At 59.9% G+C, this 20,836-nt stretch overlaps 1 protein-coding gene across 1 annotated transcript; it reads left to right on the top strand.

The window, feature by feature from the left end:
• The first annotated feature begins 19 nt into the window (after positions 1–19).
• Positions 20–20,551, top strand: PFAS (phosphoribosylformylglycinamidine synthase). The gene is given in 29 exon segments (XM_029055279.2): positions 20–97; positions 4,653–4,848; positions 4,924–5,059; positions 6,103–6,208; positions 6,805–6,994; positions 7,072–7,095; positions 7,098–7,176; positions 7,555–7,695; positions 8,063–8,187; positions 8,277–8,405; positions 9,785–9,916; positions 10,032–10,160; positions 11,294–11,367; positions 11,438–11,594; positions 12,621–12,682; positions 12,854–13,015; positions 13,988–14,101; positions 14,231–14,362; positions 14,607–14,837; positions 14,946–15,126; positions 15,215–15,298; positions 15,505–15,660; positions 15,773–15,895; positions 15,989–16,140; positions 16,716–16,920; positions 17,004–17,095; positions 18,542–18,656; positions 18,827–19,189; positions 19,773–20,551. Coding segments are annotated over 29 exon segments (4,146 nt in total). The 5' UTR covers positions 20–52; the 3' UTR covers positions 20,084–20,551.
• The last annotated feature ends 285 nt before the right edge of the window (positions 20,552–20,836 follow it).

The raw sequence follows: 20,836 nt of genomic DNA, 5'->3' as shown, positions 1-20,836 counted from the left end.
ACCCCCCATCCCACAATGCCCCGCGCCAACGGCTGGGGTAGGTCCCTGCGTGATGACGTCACCAGGCCTTGCGTCTGGTGTCCCGCTTCGGGAACGTGTGAGTACGGCGCTCCCGGTGGGGCGTCTCGGCCGTCCGTCCCTCCTTTTCCTGATCAATTTCGTTATAAAATATAAAGTTATCATTTTTTAATAACGATGTGGAGCGTTTACTCTGTGCAAAGCGCCGTTCTAAGCGTTGGGGGGGGGGGATGCACGGTGATCGGGTGGTCGCACGTGGGGCGCCCAGGCTCCATCCCCATTTTATAGAGGAGGCCACTGAGGCCCATTCATTCATTCATTCACTCATTCATTCATTGCTATTGTTCTTGTCTTTATTGCTATTGTTCTTGTCTGTCCGTCTCCCCCGATTAGGGACTGTCTCTATCTGTTACCGATTTGTCTAATCCAAGCGCTTAGTACAGTGCCCTGCACATAGTAAGCGCTCAATAAATACTATTGAATGAATGAGACCCGTTGCAGGGGGGCCTTTGGGGCGGCCTTCATTGAACCATCGATCCACTGATCCACCCGGGCCAGGCTCAGCCAGCCGCCGCTCTGTTAGGCTATCCTCTCCCAAGCGCTTAGTACAGTGCTCTGCACACCGTCAGCGGTCAATCAATACTCTAGGTTAAGCGCTTGGAAGCGTCTAGTATAGCGGAGTTGGTAAACACGCTCCCTGCCCCCAAGGAACTCAGAGGGTGGCACCTGGATGGACTCCCCTCGACATCATGGTCACCCCTACTTCATGGTGCTTATTTTATGTTGGTATTTTTTAGGCGCTTACTATGTGCAGAGCACTGTTCCAAGCGCTAGGGTAGACACAGGGGAATCAGGTTGTCCCACCTGGGGCTCACAGTCTTAATCCCCATTTTACAGGTGAGGTAACTGAGGCACAGAGAAGTTAAGTGACTTGCCCACAGTCACACAGCTGACACGTGGCAGAGCTGGGATTCAAACTCATGACCTCTGACTCCAAAGCCCGTGCTCTTTCCAATGAGCCGTGCTGCTTCTCGCCAGCGCTCGGAAAGTACAATTCAGCAATAAAGACAAACAATCCCTGCCCACAGCGGGCTTAGGGGCTAGAAGCAGGGAGACAGACATCAAATGATGGTATTTGTTAAGCGCTTACTATGTGCCAAGCACTCTTCCCAGCGCTGGGGGGGAACAACGTCATCAGGTTGGGGGCTCACAGTCTTAGTCTCTATTTTACAGATGAGGTCACTGAGGCCCAGAGAAGTGAAGTGTCTTGCCCAAAGTGGCGGAGCCTGGATTAGAATAATAATAATGTTGGTATTTAAGTGCCTATTGTGTGCAGAGCACTGGCTTAAGCGCTGGCGTAGATACAGGGTAATCAGGCTGCCCGTCTTCATCCCCATTTTGCAGATGAGGGAACTGAGGCCCAGAGAAGTGACTTGCCCACAATCACACACAGCGGAGCCGGAATTCGAACCCATGACATCTGACTCCCAAGCCCCTGCTCTTTTCACTGATCCACACTGCTTCTCTATGTGCGCCCCCCCCCCCCCCCCCCCCCCCCCCCAGGACAAGCCGCTGGAGACAGAGCCAGGTGGTCGCCGCTTTGGCCTCAGCAATCGGATGCGCGGTCCCCGCACGCCTTGCTATCGCTCTGTTACAGCCAATCGATGGTACTTATAGAGGTTAGTAATAACTGGTGTTTGTTCAGCGCTTACTATGTGCCAAGCATGGATAAGGGAGCAAGCCGTGAGGACGCGGAAGGAAGGGGGAGCTGAGGGAAAGCGGGGTTTACAGTCCCTGCGCCACGTGGAGCTCACCGTCTCAATCCCCATTTTCCAGATGAGGTGACTGAGGCGCTGAGGAGGGAAGTGACTTGCACAAGGTCACACAGCAGAACCCGGGGCCTTCAGACTCCCAAGGCCCTGCTGTATCCACTGTGTCCTGCTGTATCCACTGTGTCCTGCTGCTTACCCTGTGCAGAGCCCTGGACTGAGTGCTTGGGAGAGTCCAATGCATCAGTAATATTCATTGAGCGCTTACTGTGCACCGAGTCCTGCGGTAAACTCTTGGGACAGTCCAATACAGTGGTCAATCAGTGGTATTTATTGGGTGCTTACTGTGTGCAGTGCCTAAACTAAGCATTTGGGAGAGTCCAGTACAACAATTAGTCAATCATTGGTATTGACTGGGTGCTAACTGTGTGCAAACAACTGTACTAAGCACTTGGGAGAGTCCAGGGCAACCATTAATCCACGCTATTTTTGGGGTGCTTACAGTGTGAAATGCCCTGGAAGGATCTAATCCAACATTTGGTGGTATTTGTGGAGAGCTTCCTGTGTGTACCCTGAACTAGGGGCCTGAGAGAGTCCAATACAACAGTCCGTAGTATTTATTGAGCACTTACTTTGATTTGTTAAGCCAGGCACTGTTTTAAGCACTAAGCTAGTCTGGTTAGATACAGTCCACGGGCTTACTGTGTCTAGAGCCCTGGACTAAGCGCTGGAGAGAGTACAATAAAACAGTCCATCAGCGGTATTTCTTGAGCGCCTACTCAAGCGGCGTGGCTCAGTGGAAAGAGCCTGGGTTTCGGAGTCAGAGGTCATGGGTTCGACTCCCGGCTCTGCCACTTGTCAGCTGTGTGACTGTGGGCAAGTCACTTCACTTCTGTGCCTCAGTGACCTCATCTGTAAAATGGGGATTAACTGTGAGCCTCACATGGGACAACCTGATTACCCTGTATCTCCCCCAGCACTTAGAACAGTGCTCTGTACATAGTAAGCGCCTAACAAATGCCAACATTATTACTATTATTACTGCTGTACTCAACACTTGGGAGAGTCTAGTACAACAGATCTCATTTACACGTTTCCTGCTCGCAAGGAGCTGACGGTCTGGGGGGAGACAAGCATTCAAGTAAATGATATGAGCATTCATTCAATAGTATTTATTGAGCGCTGACTATGTGCAGAGCACTGTACTAAGCGCTCGGAATGTACAGTTCGGCAACAGATAGAGACAATCCCGGCCCAGTGACGGGCTCACGGTCTAATCGGGGGAGACAGATGGACAAAAGCAAGACAAAATAATCGCGATAAATAGAATCATGAGTATGTACACCTCATTAACAAAATAAATAGGGTAATATATCCATAGGGGCTGTGGGATTGAGGGTGGGGGTGAATATCAAGTGTTCAGAGGGGACACATCCAGCATATAGGTGATGCAGAAGAGAGAGGGAGTAGGGGAGGTGAGGGTTTAATCAGGGAAGGCCTCTTGGAGGAGTTGGGATTCTGAGGAGGCTTTGGAGCTGGGGAGGGTGGTGGTCTGTCGCATATGAAGCAGCACGACCTCAGGGATAGAGCACGGGCCTGGGAGTCCCTAGAAGGACCCGGGTTCATTAATTGTCGTATTTATTGAGCGCTTACTGTGTGTAGAACACTATACTCAGCCCTTAGAAAGTACAATTCGTCAACAGATAGAGACAATCCCTACCCAACAACGGGCTCACAGTTTAGAAGGGGGAGACAGACCTCAAAACAAGTAGATGGGCAATGATGATGATGGTATTTATAAAGCGCTTTCTATGTGCCAAGCACTGTTCTAAGCGCTGAGAGGGGTTACGAGGTAATCAGGTTGTCCCACGTGGGGCTCCCAGTCTTCATCCCCATTTTCCAGATGAGGGAACTGAGGCCCAGAGAAGTGAAGTGACTTTGCCCTAAATTACGCGGCTGACAAGCGGCAGCCGGGATTATTCATTCAATAGTATTTATTGAGCGCTTACTATGTGCAGAGCACTGTACTAAGCGCTTGGAATGAACAAGTCGGCAACAGATAGAGACGGCCCCTGCCGTTTGACGGGCTTACGGTCTGATCGGGGGAGACGGACAGACGAGAACGATGGCGATAAATAGAGTCGAGGGGAAGAACATCTCGTAAAAACCGATGGCGACTAAATAGAATCGAGGCGATGTACATTTCATTAACAAAATAAATAGGGTATGGAAATATATACAGTTGAGCGGACGAGTACAGTGCTGGGGGGATGGGAAGGGAGGGGGGAGGAGCAGAGGGAAATGGGGGGAAAAGAGGGTTAAGCTGCGGAGAGGTGAAGGGGGGTGGTAGAGGGAGTAGAGGGAGAAGAGGAGCTCAGTCTGGGAAGGCCTCTTGGAGGAGGTGAGTTTTAAGTAGGGTTTCGAAGAGGGGAAGAGAATGAGTTTGGCGGAGGTGAGGAGGGAGGGCGTTCCGGGACCGCGGGAGGACGTGGCCCGGGGGTCGACGGCGGGATAGGCGAGACCGAGGGATTAGAACCCATGACCTCTGACTCCCTAGCCCAGGCTCTTTCCAATGAGCCACGCTGCTTCTCATTAGATTAGATCCGGGTTCTAATCCGGACGCTGCCACATGTCTGCTGTGTGACCACAGGCCAGTCACTTCTCTGTGCCTCAGTTACCTCATCTGGAAAATGGGGATGAAGCTGAGCCCCATGTGGGTCAGGAACCACGTCCAATCCGCTTAACTCGTATCTACCCCAGTGCTTGATGCGTTCTAAGCGCTTAACAAGTAGAATGATAATATTATTATTATTAGTCCACACTGCTCCACTTGGCTCCACACAGCATGGTTATTTTGTCTTCCAGAAAGGGACGCCCTCATCAAATAAGTCCCCCGCCTCGCCTCAGGCGAATGACGACGAACCCCAAGTTATCCATTTCTACAGACGCCTTCGGGGCCCCGAAGGGGCGATCAAAACCCGGGCCCTCCAATGCCTCCGGGCCCAGCTGCCGGGCTTTCGGGCCGTGGAGACCGAGCTCTGCTTCAATGTCAACTGGACAGGTATTGGGGGGCGGGGGGGTGGGGGACTGGTCCGGTAGGGGAGGGCGGGGGAGTTGACGAGAAATGTGCCCCCAGGGGCCTCCGGGCCCACCCCTCACGAGGAGGAGAAGCTGCGATGGCTGTTCGGCTGTCCGTTGGAAAAGGCGGAAGTCACCAAGACGTCCTGCCTCCGGCCCGGGCCCCATGACCTGCTCCTCGAAGTCGGACCGAGGTGAGGAACGCTACCCCCTCCCCGCCCCGGGTTTCCGTGGCACGGCTCGGGAATGAGAGAGCCCCGGCCTGGGAGTCGGGAGGACTTGGGTTCCGATCCCCGCTCCGCCACTCGTCTGCCGTGGGACCTCGGGCGGGTGACTTTGCTTCCCTGGGCCTCGGTTCCCTCACCTGGAAAATGGGGATGAAGATTGGGAGCCCCAGGTGGGACAAGGGATGGTGTCTGACCTGATTTGCTCGCATCTACCCCAGTGCTTGGTATGTTGCTTGGCACATAGTAAGCGCTGAGCAAGTGCAACAATTATTATTAGTATTAAGGCTGAGGGCCCGTGCTCCTCCCCAAAGCAGCCAGGACCCCTCCGTCCACCCGGAGGGGGAAGGGATGGCGTAGACGAATCTCCTTCATGGCCTGATGTTACTATTATTGTCGTTGTCCTTTCCCGAGCGCTCGGCACAACGCTCCGCAAACAGTAAGTGCTCCACAGGTACCAGTGAATGAATGAATAGTAGACGGTCAGTCTTTCCGTTACATTTATCGAGCGCTCACTGCGTGCGGAGCCCTGTCCTAAGCACTTGGGCAAGGACAGTTAGGAGAGTTGGGAGACAGGCTCCCTGCCCACGAGGGGCTGAGAGTCTAGAGGAATCCCCATTCCCCTGAGAAGGAGCCCGAGGCCCAGGGCAGTGAAGTGACTTGCCCAAGGTCCACCAGCAGGCTGGGAGTGGAGCCGGGATTAGAATAATAATAATAATTGTGATATTTGTTAAGCGCTTACTTGGTGTCAACCGCTGTTCTAAGCACTGGGATAGATCCAAGCTAATCAGGTCGGACCCAATCCCCATCCCACGTGGGGCTCGCAGTCTTAATCCCCATTTTCCAGATGAGGGAACTGAGGCCCAGAGAAGTGAAGGGACTTACCCGAGGTCACCCAGCAGATAAGGGGCAGAGTCGGGTGTAGAACCCGGGTCCTCCTGACTCGCAGGCTCCCCGCGACTGGACCAGGCCGCTCCTCTAGATGTTCATGGATCCTTCTCTCCTTTTCCCAGATTGAACTTCTCCACCCCAGCGTCCACCAACATCACGTCCGTATGTCAGGTGGCGGGGCTGGGGGCCGTGGACCGCGTGGAGACCACCCGCCGCTACCTCCTCACGGTGAACGGGGGCCCGGGGGGACGGGGGGCGCTCACTGACCCCGGCCCACCCGGTCTGTTGGTCAGTGGTATTTATGGAGCAGTGTGCAGAGCACTGTGCTAAGCGCTTGGGAGAGGATAATGTAACAATAGAACGCACATTCCCTGCCTCCAACAAGCTTACCGTCTAGAGGGGGAGACAGACGTTAATGTGAATAGTCAGTCGATCGGTCAGTTGTATTTATTGAGCACTTACCATGTGCAGAGCAGTGTACTAAGCGCTTGGGAGAGTCCAACAGAACACTGTGACAGACAAATGCCCTGCCCACAACAAGCTTACCGTCTAGAGGCTCCCTCTCCGGCCCAGTCAGTCAGTCAATCGTATTTATTGAGCGCTTACCGTGTGCAGAGCTCTATACTAAGCACTAGGAAGAGTCCAATACAAGAGACTCATCCCCTGCCCACAATGACCTTACAGTTTAGAGGCTCCTTGGTCCAGTCAGTCGAATTTACTGAGCGCTTACTGTGTGTAGAGCGCTGTATTAAGCGCTTGGGATGCATTCCCTGCCCACAAGGAGCTTCCAACGTAGAGTGTCACTCCGTGTCTGTCCCCCACAGCTGGCCCAGGGCCCGACAGCCCGGGACAAGGCCTCGGCCCTGGCCGCCCTCCACGACCGCATGACGGAGCAGCCGTTTCCCGAGCCCATCCGGACCTTCTCCCTCGGGGGCCCCCCGGCCGCCCCCGTCGGCGCCATCGACGTCCTGGCCGAGGGCCGGCCCGCGCTCGAGAGGGCCAACCGGGAGCTGGGTAGGCTGCGGCCCGGGGTGGGGGGGGGGGGGGGGGATGCCTCGGCCGTGAACAGGGCAGGGGGCCTTTCGTTGCAGGCCTGGCCTTTGACTCCTGGGACCTGGATTCTACACGCGGCGTTTCCAGGAGCTTGGGCGCAACCCCAGCACCGTGGAGGCCTTCGACCTGGCCCAGTCCAACAGGTGGGCTGACCTGGCAGCGGGTGGCGGGGCCCCCACCAATCACTCCCCAGAGGTCGGCCGTCTCACGCCGGTCGGCTCTATTTCTCCCTCTCCTTCTGCCCTCCTCGCCGGGTCTCCCTTACGCCTCGGGGAAGGAGGCGAGAGAAGGCGAGCGTGGCAAATGGCTTTTTTCCCGCAGCTGGATTTCCCTCCTGCTCCGTTCTTTTTCTCAGCCGCTCTAACCCCAAAAGCCTCAGTGTCACCTTTCTCCCTCCCCACTGACACACCTTCCCGACAGCTCCTGTCTGAACCCGGAGAGGATCCTGGGGTTCGGTTGGGATCAGCGGGGGGCGGAGGGGTCCCTAGGACCCTGTAATCACCCCCCCTCCCCTCCCCCAGCGAGCACAGTCGCCACTGGTTCTTCAAGGGTCGCCTGCGGGTGGATGGCGAGGAGCTCAAGGAATCGCTGTTTGAGGCTGTTATGGGGACCCAGGCGTCCTCCAACCCCAACAATGTCATCAAATTCTGTGACAACAGCAGGTGCGGGGCTGGGTCGTCCCCACGGGATATGGACGGGGACCCCGCGTGCGTTAGTGGCTAGAGCCCGGGCCTGGCAGTCAGAAGGACTTGGGTTCTAATTCCGGCTACCCCACGTGTCTGCCGGGTGACCTTGGACAAGTCACTTCACTTCTCTGGGCCTCAGTTCCCTTATCTGTAAAATGGGAATTAAGACTCTGAGCCCCCTGTGGGACTGGGACCGTGTCCAACCTGTGACTTGTATCTACCCCAGCACTTCGAACGGTGTCCGGCACATAGTAAGCGCCGGACAAGTATTGTCGTTATAAGGGGGAGGGAGAAGGGGGCGGCGCTAGTGGCCACCCATCCCCTCCCTCCCCGCTCCACCCAGTGCCATCCAGGGGCGGAAAGTGGGGTCCCTGTGCCCCGAGGACCCGTCCCAGCCCAGCCTGTTCCAGAAGAAGCAGGGACTGAGGCACGTCATCTTCACCGCCGAAACGCACAACTTCCCCACCGGTGAGCAGGGAGGCTACGAGGGTGGGGAGAAGGGGGTCGGGTGCGGGGGCTGACTGCCGGTAGCCTAACCGGCCCCTTCCCCTCCCCAGGCGTCGCCCCCTTCAGCGGGGCCACCACAGGCACCGGGGGGAGGATCCGGGACATCCAGTGCACCGGCCGCGGGGCCCACGTGGTGGCCGGCACGGCGGGCTACTGCTTCGGCAACCTCCACATCCCAGGTGACCCTCCCCGCTCCGAGAACTCTCCGGCCTGGCCCCCCCCACCCCCGCTGGGGACTGTGATCCCCAGTCAAGGACCGGGCCTTCCCCTGGCCTGGTCTTGGTGCCCAGTGTCCCTGGGGGAGGGAAGTCGGGGGTATGGGGGGATGGAAGGACTCTTATTTTGTTGGAGGGACTCTCCCTCCTCTTCCAGGGGCCCTTGTGTCCCCGGTTCCCGCCTTCCAAACATAACAGGGAAGCAGTTTGGCCTAGTGGATAGAGCCCGAGCCTGGGAGTAAGAAGGATGGATCTGGGTTCCGGTTCTGGCCCTGCCACTTGTCTGCTGGGTGACCTTGGGCAGGCCACTTCACTTCTGTCTCTGCCTCAGTTCCCTCAACTGTAAAAGAGGGGTTATGAAGCACCGTGGCCTAGTAGAAAGAGCCCGGGCCTGGGAGGGAGAGGTCCTGCGTTCTAATCCCGGCTCTGACTGTGGGCAAGTCGATTGACTTCTCTGTGCCTCAGTTTCCTCAGATGTAAAGTGGAGATTCAATATCCCTTCTCCCTTCTACTTAAAACTGTAAGCCCTATGTGGAACAGGGACCATGTCTGACCTAATTAACTTTGAAAAGTGTTTGGCATGTAGTAAATGCTTGACAAATACCATTTAAAAAAAAAAAAATGACTGAGCTCCCTCAAGACTGTCAGCTCATTATGGACAGGGATTGCCAGTCTTTACTGTTGTATTGTACTCTCCCAAGTGCTTAGTACAGTGCTCTGCACACAGTAGGCGCTTAATAGATCCAATTGAATGTGGGATATGGACCCTAGCTTGTATCTACCCCAGCGCTTATTACAGTGCCTGGCATATAGAAAGTGCTTAACGAATACCATTCATAAAGAGAAAACGGTCCCCCCGGGGTTTTGGCGATCCAGAGGCGAGCCGCTCTTCCCACTTGGTTTGTCTTTCGACTTTCAGAGATGGTCTCTCCGGGAGAGGGGAGAGGGTGATCCGGGCCTAAAGATACTCAATTAGTCAATCAGTTGTATTTACTGAGCACTTAGTGTGTGCAGAGAACTCGATTATGCTCTGGAGAGAGTACAGTACAACAGACACACTCCCTGCCCATAGTGAGCCGACGGTCTAGAGGGAGAGACAGACATTTGAACGAATGGATAGATAGATTTGATTAGGTAGATGAGGGATAGGGACATTAAGGCAGGGTCCTTACTTTCCTGACCCAGACGCCCCCCCATCCCTTTCCCGATCCTCCTCGGGGTTGGAGCCTTTTTCCGCCCCCGGGGGCCACACCACTTCCCAACCCGTATGAGACCCCCTCCTCAGTCCCCCCGGCGATTTGGCACGTGTCGGCGCTGACGGTCCGTCCGTCCCCCGCCCCCAGGGTACGAGTTGCCGTGGGAGGACGCCAGCCTGGAGTACCCCGACAACTTCGCCCGGCCCCTGGACGTGGCCATCGAGGCGAGCGACGGGGCTTCGGACTACGGGAACAAGTTCGGGGAGCCCGTGCTGGCAGGTGAGCGGCCCGGGGGAGGGGCCGGGGTGGAGGTGGGGGGTGAGAGCCAGCGTGGTCATCCGGGCCCTCACCCCTCCTTCCGTAACCTTTTGTCATGGGCCACCTCTGGGCCTAGGCTTCGCCCGCTCCCTGGGCCTCCGGCTTCCTGACGGACAGCGGCGGGAGTGGATCAAACCAATCATGTTCAGCGGTGGCATTGGCTCCATGGAGGCCGCCCACGTGAGCAAGGAGACCCCTGAGCCCGGTGAGACTCCCCCACCCCCAATAATAAAATAATTATAACAATCGTAATGATAATGATGGTATTTTTAAGCACTTAGTATGTGCCAAGCACTGTTTTGCATACTGGGGTAGATCCAAGCTGATCTGGTTGGATACAGTCCCTGTCCCATGTCCCACAGTCTCAATCCCCGATTTCCAGATGAGGGAACTGAAACCCAGAGAAGTGAAGCGACCTACCCGAGGTCACACGGGAGACAAGTGGCGGATGGAGGATTAGAACCCAGGTCCTTCTGACTCCCAGGCCTGGGCTCTAACCACTAGGCCAAGCTGCTTCACCAGGTCCCCCCTTCCCCATATAAAGCCCAGAAGGGCTCTAGACAAAGAGACTCTTAGTGCAGCGAGGAGACCTGAGTGACCCACCCTTCAGGGCCCACCCACAGCCAGGGCTGGGTGCTCTCCTCCTCAGGCTTTTCTGACAGTGAAGGGATCTGTCTTTTATTTTCCTTTCTCACTATGACATTTGTTAAGAGCTTAGAACGTGTCAAGCACTGTTCTAAGCACTGGGGTAGACACAAGTTAAACAGGTCGGACACAGTTCCCATCCCACAGGGGGCTCGCAGATCAAGTAGGAAGGGTGGACAGGTATTGAACCCTCCCCCCAAGGCGCAGAGAAAGTGAAGGGACTTGCCCCGGCTCACATTCATTCGTGTGGTACATGTTAAGCGCTTTACTACGTGTGTCAAACACACCGCAGGCAAGCTGCTCTTTCCACCGTCGCAGGTGACCTCTCTTCCCTAAGGGCTCTTCCCCGTCTTCCCTGGCGCGTTTCTGTCTTTCTCCCTTCTCCCGCATCTTCAAAATGGATTCAGACCGTGAGCCTCATTTGGGACAGGGACTGCGTCCAACCCGATCTTATATCCACCCCGGCGCTTAGTACAATGCCTGCCACGTAGTAAGCGCTTAACGAACACCACGGTTATTATGGCTACCACTCCCCAGATGCAGCGTCTCCTCTCCCGCCGGCTCCGTCAGTGACTGAGCGCTCACTGTGGGAGCGTGTGACCCGGGAGAGTGTGATCCGGTAGAGTGGGTGGGCGGAACGGACATGGAGGTCCCCTGAGCCTCTCCCTTTTCTCTCCCCCGCGACCCCTTTAGGGATGGAGGTGGTGAAGGTGGGGGGACCCGTCTACAGGATCGGAGTTGGGGGCGGAGCGGCCTCCTCCATCCAGGTGAGTTTCGGGGGCCCGGGGAGCCGGGACGGGGACACCCCGAGGGACGCTGAAGGCCCGCCCCCGGCAGGTCCAGGGCGACAGCGCGAGCGAACTGGACTTCGGGGCGGTGCAGCGGGGAGACCCCGAGATGGAGCAGAAGATGAACCGGGTGATCCGGGCCTGCGTGGAGGCCCTCGGCGGGAACCCCATCTGCAGCCTCCACGACCAGGGTGCCGGCGGCAACGGTGAGAAGGGGCGAGGCGGGTGGGGGGCTCCGGCAGAGGGGTGAGGGGCGGGGGAGGCGTCCGGCCAGGACCGCTGTTAGGAAGTGTTAGGGGTTTGGGTTAGGGAAGCAGAAGTGGTCTAATGGAAAGAGCCCGAGCGTGGGAGTCGGCGGACCCGAGTTCCAATCCCGGCTCCGCCACGGGTCTCCCGGGTGACCTTGGGCAAGTCACTCCACTTCTCTCGACCCAGTGGATAGAGCCCGGGCCTGCGAGCGAGAAGGACCTGGGTTCTAATCCCGGCTCTGCCACTTGTCTGCCGTGTGGCCTTGAGGCAAGTCACTCCACTTCTCAAGGCTTCGGTTCCCTCGTCTGTAAAATGGGGATTAAGAACGGGCGACCCACGAGGGAAAGAGACTATGTCCAACCTGATAAATTCTCTTATCCCAGCACATGAACGGTGCCCGGCACATAGTGAGTGCTTAACAAATGCTATTAAAAAAAAAATCCATAAAATGGGGATGAAATCCTCCTCTGATTTAGAGAAGCAGCGAGGCTCAATGGAAAGAGCCCAGGCTTGGGAGTCAGAGGTCATGGGTTCTAATCCCAGCTCCACCGCTTGTCAGCTGAGTGACTCTGGGCAGAGTCACTTAACTTCTCTGTGTCTGTTACCTCATCGGTAAAATGGGGATTAAAACTGTGGGCCCCACGTGGGACCACCTGATCATCTTGTATCCCCCCCCAGAGCTCAGAACAGTGCTTTGCACATTGTAAGCGCTTAACAAATACCATCGTTATTATTATTATAATTTAGATCAGGATGCCCGGATGGGACAGGGACTGTTTCCAACCTGATGTTCTTGTCTTTACCCCAGTGTTTAGTACAGGGCCTGGCACTTAGTAGCCACTTAACTAGTACTTTAAAAATTTAAAAAAAGTGGAGGGGGGTGTTCCGCACTGAGGACGGTTCAGGGGACTTGGTGTGACCCCGGTGGAGGTCCGAGTTTCCAATATGTGTCTGCGTGTGTCCCTTCTCCGCCCGCCGACCAGGGAATGTGTTGAAGGAACTGAGCGACCCAGCCGGAGCGATCATCTATACCAGCCGCTTTCAGGTCAGCGCGCGATCCCCTCTCCCGGCCCCGCGCCTCACCACACCGGGGCTTGGGCCGAGGGGACCCCCGACCTCCCCACTCTCCCTCTGAGATGGCCTCCCGCCCCGGCCTGGCGGCGCCATGTCGTCCATCCCGTCATCCCCCCCAGTCCATCTCGTTGTCTCCCCGCAGCTGGGGGACCCGACGCTGAGCGCCCTGGAGATCTGGGGGGCCGAGTACCAGGAGTCCAACGCGCTGCTGCTGCGGCCCCCCGAGAAGAGCTTCCTCACCCGCGTGTGCGCCCGCGAGCGCTGCCCTGCCAGCTTCGTGGGCTCTATCACCGGCGACGGACGGGTGAGCTTGTCACCCGCGGGAGGCGGGGGGACGGTCCCTTTCCCGGGCTGGGCTCGGGGAAGGGCTCAGTGGGACGTAGGGCTGGGGTCGGTAATGTGGGATGGGTCATTCATTCAGTTCATTCAGTGTATTTTTTGAGCACTTCCTGTGGGCAGAGCGCTATGCCAAGCTCTTGGGAGAGGACACCACAACGCTATACAGACATATTCCCTGCCCACAGTGAGCTCACAGACTAGAGGGGGAGACAGACATCAATAGAAATAAATTAGATATGGACTGGATGGTCGTCATGGGCTGGGAACGTGTCTACCAAGTGTCTCGCATCTGCACGCAGTAAGCCCTCAATAAATATCATTTGTTGATCGATTAATAATAAATAATAATAATGATGTTGGTATTTGTTAAGCGCTTACTATGTGCAGAGCACTGTCCTAAGTGCTGGGGTAGATACATGGTCATCAGGTTGTCCCACATGAGGCTCACAGTCTTAATCCCCATTTGACAGATGAGGTAACTGAGGCACAGAGAAGTTAAGTGATTTGCCCACAGTCACACAGCTGACAAGTGGCAGAGCCAGGATTCGAACCCATGAACTCTGACTCCCATGCCCGGGCTCTTTTCACTGAGCCACGCTGATTAAGAAGGATCGTGGATCCAGCCCGGGTGTCGGATCCTAATCCCGGCTCCACCACTTGTCCGCCGGGAGACCCGGGGCAAGTCATTTCACTTTTCTGGGCCTCAGTTCCCTCATCTATAAAATGGGGATTGAGACTGCGAGCCCCACAGGGGCCTGCGTCCAACCCGATTAACCCGTATCTACCCCAGTGCTCAGTACAGCGCCCGGCACCTCCTAAGTGCTTCACAAATGCCATTTAAAAAAAAATTGGAGGAGAGGAGCGGCGGGGAGAGGCAGAGGAGAAGTTCCCGTCTCCCCCGACTACCTCGCTTGGTCTCTCCGTATCTCCGGGGCAGGTGGTGCTGGTGGACGACCGGGCGGCGCCCCGTGACGGCCAAGGGGATGACCGCCCTCCCCCGACCCCCGTGGACCTGGAGCTGGACTGGGTGCTGGGCAAGATGCCCCGCAAGGTACCGGGACCGGGGGCGTGGGGAAAGGGCAGGCGGAGGGAACCGGGGGCCCGGGGGCGGCACGGCTGCGTCGTCTCCCCCGGGCCAGCCCTGACCCTCCTCCTCCTCCTCCCGGCGGGGGCGTCGCAGGAATTCGCCCTGACCCGGATGCCCCCTCGGCTGACCGCCCTGACCCTGCCGCCGTCACTGACCGTGCGCCAGGCCCTGGACCGGGTGCTGAGGCTCCCGGCTGTGGCCAGCAAGCGATACCTCACCAACAAAGTATCGGCCCCCTCCCACCCCCCACCCACTGCCGCCCTTTCCCCTCCGACCCCGTCTCTACCCGGGGCTGACCCCAGCGCCCCCAGACCCCGCCTCGGTCCCCGGACCCTATCTCTGCCCGGGACCGGTTCCCTCAGATCCCTCCCCTCCCCGAGACCGGCCCTCCCCGACCCCACCCCCGCCCGGGTCCGACCTTTATCCCGCCTCCTCCGACCTCACCGTCTGCCGCCCGTCCTCCCTTCAGGTGGACCGCTCCGTGGGCGGCCTGGTAGCCCAGCAGCAGTGCGTCGGCCCCCTCCACACCCCGCTGGCCGACGTGGCCGTGGTGGCCCTGAGCCACGGGGAGTCGGTGGGCGCGGCCGTGGCGCTAGGGGAGCAGCCGGTCAAGGGCCTCCTCGACCCCCGAGCTGCCGCCCGCCTCGCGGTGACCGAAGCCCTGACCAACCTGGTGTTCGCCCGGGTCACCGACCTGCGGGTGAGTCCCGCTCCCCCCGCGTCCCCCCGCCGCCCGCGTCCCGAGCCCCTGGTGAGGTGGAGATTCTGGGTGCGGGCCCGGGGCGGGACACCGGTCTGTCCTCCGCAGGACGTGAAGTGCAGCGCCAACTGGATGTGGGCAGCCAAGCTGCCCGGGGAGGGGGCCGCCCTGGTGGATGCCTGCGGGGCCATGGTGGCGGCGCTGAAGGCCCTGGGGGTGGCGGTGGACGGCGGCAAGGACTCGCTCAGCATGGCCGCCCGTGTGGGCAAAGACACAGTGCGCGCGCCCGGTGAGGTGGAGGGTCGTGGGGGACGGTGGTAGGCGGGTTTGGGGGGCCCGTGGCGGCCGCTCCCTCCTGACTGCCCCCTCCCCCCCAGGCTCCCTGGTGATCTCCGCCTACGCCGTCTGCCCCGACATCACAGCCACCGTCACCCCTGACCTCCAGAACCCCGGCGGGCAAGGTAGCCGCCTCGCCCCGGGGTAGGGCGGCCCGGGGAGCGGGGGCGAGGCGGCCTCTCCCTGGGGTCTCCCAGCATCGATTCTGGGACCGCTCCCCTTCAGGGAGCTGGGGACCCCCATGCTCCAGGGTGGGAGGCCAAGCCTGCCAGGAGCCATCCTCATAGCCACCCCCACCCCGCGTCTCCCCGCTCCTCCCCCGATCCCGCAGGCTGCCTCCTCTTCGTACCTCTGAACCCGGGGCGGCACCGCCTGGGCGGCAGCGCCCTGGCTCAGACCTTCTCCCAGCTGGGGGATTCGCCGCCTGACCTGGACGACCCCGCCAGCCTCGTCCGCGCCTTCGGCGTCACTCAGGAACTGCTCGCCGGTCAGTGGGGCCGGGGCCCGGAGGGACGGGCGGGGGCCGGGGTCCCGGGCCCGAGGGTACCGCCCCCTCCCCTCCCGCCCCCTCACCGCCGCCTCGTCACCCCCCCGCACAGACGGACTCCTCAGCGCCGGCCACGACGTCAGTGACGGCGGCCTCGTCGCCTGCCTCTTGGAGATGGCCTTCGCCGGCAACTGCGGCCTCGAGGCGGACGTCGCCACCGCCCCCGGAGCTGACCGTGAGTGGGCTCCCGCCCCCTCCCCATCCCGCCCCGTGCGCCCCCTCTCTCCCTCACTTCTCCTCCTCCTTCGACATCCCGTCTTCCCCACAGCGCTGGCCGTGCTGTTCGCCGAGGAGCCGGGGCTGGTGCTGGAGGCGGGCGAGGGTGACGAGGCCGCGGTCAGGGTCCAGAAGAGATACGAGGACGCGGGGCTGACCTGCCTGCGGCTGGGCCGCACGGGCCCCCCGGGGCCCCGGGCCGTGGTGAGTGAGCCTGGCGAGGGACCGGGGGCGGGCGGCCCCGGGCTCGGGACGGGTGCTGACCTCAACTAAGACCTCGGTTATAGTGGATAGAACCTGGGCCGGGGGGGTCAGGTCAAGGGTTCTAATCCTGACTCCACCACCTGTCTGCTGCCCGACCTCGGGCAAGTCACTTCATTTCTCTGGGCCTCAGTTATGGTGTCTCTCAAAGGGGGACGAAGACCGTGAGCCTCACGGGGGACGGGGACCTCGTCTAACCCGATTAGCTCGTATCTTCCCCAGCGTTGAGTACGGTGTCTGGCACAGAGTATGTGCTTAAGAAATACCACTGCTATTATTCCTAATCCCAACTCCCCAACTTGTGTGCCCTGTGACCTTGGGCAAGTCGCTTCACTAATCTGGGCCTCAGTTCCCTCATCTGTAAAGTGGGGATTAAGACTGAGCCCCGTGCGGGCCAGGGACCGTGTCCAGCCCGATTTTCTTGTACCCACCCCGACGCTCGGTACGGCGCCCGGCCCGTAGTAAGCGCTCAGCAGACACCGTGGACATTATTACCGCTGTCGTTGTAAACCCCGCAGGTGCGCTTGGCCGTGAACGGAGAGTCGGTGCTGGAGGAGGCCGTGGGATCGCTGCGAGCCCTGTGGGAGGAGACCAGCTTCCGCCTGGAGCGGCTGCAGGCCGAGCCGGGCTGCGTCGAGGAGGAGGAGGAGGGCCTGAAGGAGCGGACCGGACCCCAGTACACCCTGCCCCCCGACGGCCCCGCCCCCGTGCCCCGCCAGCCCGGTGAGAGGGGGAGGGCAGCCGGGGACGGGGGGCCCCGGGAGCGGCCGGGCCCGTGGCCGTCAACATCTTCTCTGCCCATCCAGGGAGCCCCGTCCCCCGAGTCGCCATCCTGAGGGAGGAAGGAAGCAACGGGGACCGCGAGATGGCCAGCGCCTTCCACATGGCCGGGTTTGAGGTGAGCGGGGAGAGGGGCGGCGGGGGGCCACAGCTGGGGGCTCCGGGCCGACCCCTCCCCAGAATCTCACGGGAAATTCCACACCAGCAGAGCTCACCGCTCGGGGCTTCCAGGCTCCTCCCGCTGGTCTTCCCTCCGTCTTCTCACCTTCATTCATCCTTTCAGTCGTATTTATTGAGCGCTTTCTGGAGGTAGAGCGCTGTACTAAGCACTTGGAAGAGTGCAGCAGTACCAAAAGCTTCCTGTCTTTTTAACGTCCCAACCTGACCCCATCCCCATCTGGAATCCTCCCTCCCAAGACTCTGCCCTGAACCAACACCCCCCTCCAGGAAGCCTTCCCGGTTTGCAGCCCCGACTCCACCTTCTCCAGTCCCTCTGCTAGCTTCCTCCCAGCCCTGGTGCCTTCAGCTTTCGTTGTGGGCAAAAACTGGGAAGCATCTGGGGGCTGTTTGGGAGTCAGGAATAACGTCCCCTCCCTGCCCTTCCTCCCTCACCTTGCGCCTACCCCGTTCTGCCGCTCGTCTCCCTTGTGAACTTGGGCGAGTCACTGCTCTGGGCCTCGGTTTCCTCGTCGGCCAAATGGGTCTGAAAGCCCTGTCCTCCACCCCGGCGAGACTGTCAACTCCATGTGGGATAGGGACTGGGTCCGACTCGATTATCTTGTGCATACCAGTGTTCAGCACAGTGCTCGCGATGATGACGATGGTAAACGACAATGCTTGACCCACAGTGAGCACTAAGTAGTAGTATTAATGTTTTATTATCCTTATCATTGCTAACCTCCTCCCACCTAGATTCCCCATCCCCTTCCCTCACCTTGTCTGCTTTTCAACTCAGGCCTCTCACCTCTGCCTCCCTGGTTTCTGCCCGTTCGTCTCTCATGATGATGATGACGATGATACTTGGTAAAGGCTCACTGTGTGCCGAGCACTGTTCTAAGCACTGGGGTAGATACAAGCTAATCCCGTTGGACCCAGTCCCTGTCCTCCCTGGGGCTCACGGTCTTCGCTCCCATTTTCCAGATGAGGTAACCCCAGTGACGTGACTTGCCCAAGGTCACCCAGCAGACGAGGCAGAGCCGTGATTAGAACCCAGGTCCTTCTGATTTCCAGTCCTGGACTCTCCACTAGGCCACGCTGCTTCTCTCTGGGGGCCCGGTGCCCGGTGAGGTTCTAGGCCCGCCCCCTCTTCGGCGCCCCGGGCAGGCCCGGGCCCGCGGTCAGCCGTGGGCCGCCTCCCGGCTCCCCACTGGCCCCCGGAAGCGCCGCGCGTTCGCCGAGGGCTGTGGGGCCTAAACACGTCAGCGGGGCTGCCCCGAACCCTCCCTTGGACTGCGGCCGGGGACCGGGGGGTCCCCGGCTAGAGGGTGCTGGGTTTGGGCCCTCCGCCACCGGGCCCTGGCTCAGCGTTGTGTCCCCCCCCCCCGGGGGCTCTGCTTCCACCCAGGTTTGGGACGTGACGATGCAGGATCTGTGCATGGGGCCCATCAGCTTGGACACGTTCCGGGGAGTGGCCTTCGTGGGCGGCTTCAGCTACGCCGATGTCCTGGGCTCGGCCAAGGGTGAGCACCGCCTTCCCCTCCCCAACAGCCCCCTGTCCCTTGGTGTTGGCCTGGGCGGGTAGGGCAGGAAGAGGGACAACGGGATGGGAGGGCAAAGCGGGGGGTCACCCAGGGTGGGCTGGGGAGCGGCTCCTGCCCGGTTGATCCTCCCCAACCCCCCTCCCCTCCAGGCTGGGCCGCATCCGCGACCTTTAACCCCCGGGCCCGGAGGGAGCTGTCCAGGTTCCGCCGGCGACCGGACACCTTCAGCCTGGGCGTCTGCAATGGCTGCCAGCTGATGGCCCTGCTCGGGTGGGTGGGGGCCGATCCTCCGAAGAAAAGGGCCCGGGAGGAGGAGGAGGAGGAGGAGGAGGCAGAGACGAAGACGGAGGAGGAGGAAGGCCCCGTCGCCCAGCCCGGCCTGCACCTGCAGCCCAATCGGTCCAGACGTTTCGAGTCCCGCTGGGTCAGCCTCCGTGTGGAGCCCGGGCCCGCCCTCATGCTGAAGGGGCTGGTGGGGGCCGTGCTGCCCATCTGGGTTGCCCACGGTGAAGGTAACAATAATGATGACAATGGTTATAAAAGTAATCGTAATTAAGGTAACAGTAATTAACGGTTATAGTAATGATGCGTTAATAATTACGGCATTCGTTAGCGCTTACTGTGGGCCTGGAACTCTTCTAAGCACGCGGAGTAGGTACAGGTCAGTCAGGTTGGACACAGTCCCTGTCCCACATGGGGCTAATAATAATAATCACGGTGTTTCTTAAGCGCTTACTATGTACCAAGCACTGCTCTAAGCGCTGGGGTAGATACAAGTTAATCAGTTGGGACCCAATCCCTGACCCACATGAGACTCACAGATGAGGGAACGGAGAAGGGAAGTGACTCGCCCCGGGTCACTGACGCGCGGCGGAGCGGGGATTAGAACCCAGGTCTTTCTGACTCCCAGGCCCGTGCCCCATCCGCCGAGCCACGCCGTGCTACTTTTTAAGTGCTCACTACGGGCCGAGCACTGGCCTAAGCCACGGGGGAAGGGTTGGACGTGGGGCACGGTGGGGGGTTGTGAGGGCGAGGGTGGGTGGTCGGGAGGCCCGGCCTCGCCCCGCCCTGACGGTCCTCCCTCTCCCCCGGCAGGTTACATGCGCTTCCGCTCGTCGGACCTGCGCGATCGACTGGTGGCGTCCGGCCTGGCCCCCCTCCGCTACGCCGACGACGCGGGGGTCCCCACGGAGCGCTATCCCCTGAACCCCAACGGCTCCCCGGGAGGCGTGGCCGGCGTCTGCTCCGCCGACGGCCGCCACCTGGCCCTCATGCCTCACCCCGAGCGGGCCGTGCGGCTGTGGCAGTGGGCCTGGCGGCCCCCGGCCCTGGGCTCCCTGACCGAGTCGCCGTGGCTCCGCCTCTTCCTCAACGCCCACGACTGGTGCCGGGCCGGGCCCGCCTGAGGCGAGGCCGCCCGCGGTGGGGGCCGGGGTGAGGTCCGGGGTCAGAGAGCCAACAGCCGCCCCCCTGCACACACACACCTCCCGTCTTGGGGTCAGATAGGGCCCTCGGCTCGCCCGCCCGAGCCCCGGCCGGTGCCCTAACCCCCCTCCCCGGAGCCGGGGCGTGCGGAGGCAACGGATTCAAGCGGGCACACGGTCCGACGTGGACGGGCTCACGCTATCTCCCTTTCACCCCGCAAAAGCCCCCAGTGACGTCGCTTCGCCTTGCCCGCCGCCCCATCCCCGGCGTCCTCTGTGCCCGGTCGTCACTCGGGGCATTGGCTCTGAGCGTCGGCGTCCTCGACGCCCATTTGGCCCTCACCCCAGCCGAGTAGCCGCAAGCAAAAGCAGGACCAAGAGTAGTCCCTTCTGGCTCTGCCGCCTCCTCCCTCCGGCCAACTCCTCCCAATAAAAACGTCACCCGTCGAAGTCTCGCGTCTCCCGCTCCGGGTCCGAGGCCACCGAGGCAAGCCGGCCCCCACGCACCCCGCTGGGCTCGGGCGGGGGAGGAGCGCGTCAACGGTCGACCGACCGGCGGCCAGGGCCGCAGAGGCTCCTGCGGGAATACCATCCGAGGCCCGAGCCCGGGGACGTGGGCTGCGGTGGCTAATGAACGATGACGGTATTTAAGTGCTCACTCTGTGCCAAGCACTGTTCTGAGCACTAGAGTAGATAGAAGCTAATCAGGTTGTCCCACGTGGGGGGTCATAATCT

Source organism: Ornithorhynchus anatinus, chromosome X5 (genome assembly GCF_004115215.2).
Source record: "Ornithorhynchus anatinus isolate Pmale09 chromosome X5, mOrnAna1.pri.v4, whole genome shotgun sequence".
In the NCBI taxonomy this organism is placed as follows: Eukaryota; Metazoa; Chordata; class Mammalia; order Monotremata; family Ornithorhynchidae; genus Ornithorhynchus; species Ornithorhynchus anatinus.
The sequence above is the reverse complement of the archived record's forward strand: the minus strand, read 5'-3'. Positions and strand labels throughout refer to the sequence as shown.